Below are 3,982 nucleotides of genomic sequence, written 5' to 3' on the forward strand. Positions count from 1 at the left end.
CATGCCAGGTTCAACCCCAGCCTGTCGGCCACCTTCTCGGGCATCGGTGTCGCCTACACCCTGAGCTACGGGTTCGGTGACCTGTCGGTGGCGTTAGGGTATGACACCGTGACAGTAAGTGACTTCTGCCATGTTGGTGCATTGCTGCAATCAGGGTAAGAAGTGATTGCGGTTGCGATCAGTCCAATTCGGTTAAAAATATAGGGGATGGCTGGAAGTACTTTCTTGTTTTGGATATAAGTGCCTGGATCGCCCATGTAGAGTTTATGGCATGTCAGCGTAAATTGACTCAGAGACTGGGATATGCAGACAAACCCAGTCCGAGTCCTCTGGGCTGTCCATCATTGCTTTGGGCTCAGGGATATCTTTGGCCTTAAATGTTTGCTTTTTACACTGATCGCTGAGCTTTGTCGTTACAGGATATAAGAAATGTTCTGTTGTGAGACTTCCATGCAGTGACAATGTGATTTTAAACTAATTTAACTGAGGCAAACCCATTTTAGGGGTATTTTTATGAAATAATAAGGGTGATGGGACAAAGAATAAGAGCCAGGCTGCTCCGGACTCCAACTCCCATCTGCGAGGGGAAGAACTCAGCATCTCTGAGTGCAGATTTACTTTCATGACCTTCCTGGCCATCCCTGCTTCTCCCCAAAAACTCCCCACTGGGATGGCCGCTGTCAAAGGGAAATGTGCAAAATGCGGACATCTCCCAGCGGCTTTCCTCTCCTTCTAGATCCAGAACATCATCATCAGGAACCAGGAGTTTGGCCTGAGCCTGGATGAGCCCAGCAGACCCTTTTACTACCTGGACTTTGATGGGATTTTGGGCATGGCTTACCCGGGCGTTGGCATCGGCGGTTACAACACGGTGCTGCAGAACATGCTGCAGCAGAGCCAGCTCGCCGAACCCATCTTCAGCTTCTATTACTCGCGGTGAGACCTCTGACAGTGGAGCTCTCTCTCCCGTAGACGCAGTCTGGATCCGTCCTTTTCTTCATTCCTTCTCCATCCACGCGTTCTCCCCACACACCTCTCCGCCACACCGCTTTCTGCTGAGCAGCCTGCCTGATTCGGGGTTTAATTTTGCATCTTTCCAGCAACCCGACCTATAGTTACGGCGGCGAAGTCATCCTCGGAGGGGTTGACCCCCAGCTGTACTCTGGGGAGATTTTATGGGCTCCTGTGGTCCAGGAATTGTACTGGAAGATTGGGATCGAGGAGTAAGTGTTGCACCATGGCTTGGAGGGGGGCTCGGAGGGAGGGAACCTTTTCTGATGCCTTTTCTGCTGCTCTCGCCAGGTTCTCCATCGGGCCGTCGGCTACCGGCTGGGGGGGGCCAGGGGGTGACAGGCAGCTGGAATCCGGCTGACCATCCCAGGACAATTCATGCCAGCCTTCCTGCAGGCGCTGGGTGCGGAGGAGAGTGACTATGGGGTAGGTGGGAAGGATGCCCTGCACACACGCGGGGCTGATGCTGTGGGATGAGGATGCATCCGGGTGGTAATGTTGAGCGATGGAGGGGTCCCGGTGTCTCTGGAGCAAAACATTTCACCCGAAACAACACTGCAGTGGCGTATCTTCCCTTTGCAGTGGTGTAAAACAACAATAATCCTTCCAAATATGATAAACCTGCGTCAGCAGAGCCCTGCCACAGTCAGAGCTGTGCTGACCCTTAGGGAGCATGGCTGGGGTTACAGCCGGAGGAAGGACGGTGCCCAGCCCTGCGGGTCCTGACCCCTCTGCCCCTCTTCACTTCTTTTACAGTTTGTCGTGGACTGCAGCGTCGTCCCGAGCATGCCCACCCTCTACTTTGCCATCAGCGGAGCCCAGTTACCACTGCCTCCCTCTGTCTATGTCTTAAACGTATGTGTGATTTTTATCATTCCCAACATGTGTTTGCCGTTATAGGGCAGTTTTGCCCAGGAGAAAGTCAGAGTTTCTTTTGAAACCCAGAGACTTCCAGCAGCCTTAGTGCTGTATTTCCCAGCACCCGATTTCACAGGGCTGTTGCGTGCCTGTATGTGACTGTAAGGAGCATCTAATCCTGCTCCCAGCCAAAGCAGCCATGAAGGCATGGGCAGCACAACCCCCCTACGCTCCTCACCAGCGCTGAAATTTGCTCTTTTTCCCTCGGCAGAATGACGGCGTCTGCACCGTTGGGGTGGAAAGCACGTACGTACCCTCTGCCAGTGGGCAGCCACTCTGGATCCTCGGCAATCTCTTCCTCCGGCAGTATTACTCCATCTTCGACATGGCCAACAACAGAGTTGGCTTTGCCTTGTCAGCTTAGGGATGCTGAGCATCGCCCGTGGGATAATTTGTCCCTGCGACACCTTCTTCTCCCTTGGGACCCACGTACGGTGATAAGTAGTGTGCAAACCTCCTGTAGTGAATAAAGGGCTGCAAATCTAAGTGCCTCGTGTCTCATCTGGCTGCGGTGGAGCAGGAATTGGCACAGGTCGTCTTAATAAAACAACGGAGTCTGAGTTCCTGCTTGAGGTTTCCAGGCACTGCCTGGGCTTTCAGACGTGCACGGAGCCTTTGAATTTGTGGCAATGACAAATTTGGGGTCGCCTTTGTGACTGGGACCCGTATCCCTGCTGGGGCTGGCTGAGAAACTGGGATGCCCAGGAGAAATTCAGGCTACAGCGTGTGCTCAGCCTTGGCTCGGGGACCCCAGGGCTGAGTCGGTATGGTCGCTGGAGGCTTCAGAAACCAGTTTGGAGCAGGATTTGCAGAGACAAGGAGCTGCGTGTGAACAGGTCTTGGTTCATTAGGTTTGGGGGAATTGCCCACACAGATTTGCAAATAAATTAGGGATTTAAAAAGTGTCATGCAAGGACGCTGAGGCTGAGGAAAACACCCTGGTTTTGTTCTCAAAGGGTAAATCTCTTCATTGCTGCAGCATCGAAGGACGGATGATGAGAAGAAAAGGGGTGGCGTGCCTGGGATGCGGATGTGACCAAAGCTTGGGATGTCTGGGTTCCCCTTCAAGAGGAGCTGCTGGATGCAGTCTCGGACAGATTGGGCCAGCGCCAGAGGTCCAGACCACATCCAGGAGGCTGGTCTTCGAGTTCGGGCTCCAGGTGATGCACAGCGCTCAAGGACCCATCGCCCGTTGTTTGACACCCAACTCCCGGTCAGATGACAGTCACCCCACTGGGGCATGTGACCGCCCATTAAATCTGCTGTTTCCAGCCAAATCTGCCACCACCGCTCCCTCCCCCTGCCACCCCCGGTCCCGGGAGAGTTCACCTCGTACCAAAAGCTCCGCACTCCCTGCACGGGTTCCCCCAGCAGCGGCCAGACCCCGAGGGTCCCGCCTGGAGGGGGCCAGACCCCCCTCTGCCTCCAGCAGGCACACGCTGCGACTGCTCCCCACCACCCAGTATGTCACCAGGTCACCAGCGGAGACCTGGCACTGACCTTGGCAGCGCCTTGCACAGGAGACACACGACCCCAGTGCAAGAAGCTGCACGACCCTGGTGCACGGAGTCACACGACCCTCGTGCAAGGGGCTGAACAACCCCAGTGCGAGATGCTGCGTGACCCTGGTGTAAGGAGCTGCACGATTCTCGTGCAAGGGGCTGAACAACCCCAGTGCAAGATGCTGCGTGACACGGGTGCAAGGAGTCACACGACCCTCGTGCAAGGGGCTGAACAGCCCCACTGCAAGATGCCGCATGATCCTGGTGCAAGGAGCAGCAAGACCCTCGTGCAAGCAGCCAGATGACCCCCGTGTAAGGAGCAACACAACCCTGGTGCAAGATGCTGCATGACCCCACTGCAAGATGCCGCACAACCCTGGTGCAAAGGGGCTGCACGATCCTGGTGCGAAGTGCTGTACACCCCCGGTGCAAGGGGCTGTATGACCCCGGTGGAAGGGGCTGCACGACCCGGGCTCAGCCCCGCCATCACCCCCGGCACCCCTCCTCCTGGCCCCCTCCGGGGGTGGAAAACCCCGGGTTATTTTTTGGAG

General features: G+C 55.7%; 1 protein-coding gene across 1 annotated transcript in view; it reads left to right on the forward strand.

The window, feature by feature from the left end:
* The window catches only part of LOC104289316 (gastricsin-like), a 3,544-nt gene extending 1,251 nt beyond the window's left edge, over positions 1-2,293 (forward strand). The window contains 7 exon segments of the mRNA XM_009888243.1: positions 1-114; positions 737-936; positions 1,101-1,223; positions 1,303-1,367; positions 1,370-1,437; positions 1,768-1,866; positions 2,141-2,293. Of these exon segments, the coding sequence (XP_009886545.1) occupies positions 1-114; positions 737-936; positions 1,101-1,223; positions 1,303-1,367; positions 1,370-1,437; positions 1,768-1,866; positions 2,141-2,293 (822 nt within the window).
* The last annotated feature ends 1,689 nt before the right edge of the window (positions 2,294-3,982 follow it).

This window comes from Charadrius vociferus, unplaced genomic scaffold, assembly GCF_000708025.1.
Source record: "Charadrius vociferus isolate BGI_N301 unplaced genomic scaffold, ASM70802v2 scaffold266, whole genome shotgun sequence".
Lineage (NCBI taxonomy): Eukaryota > Metazoa > Chordata > Aves > Charadriiformes > Charadriidae > Charadrius > Charadrius vociferus.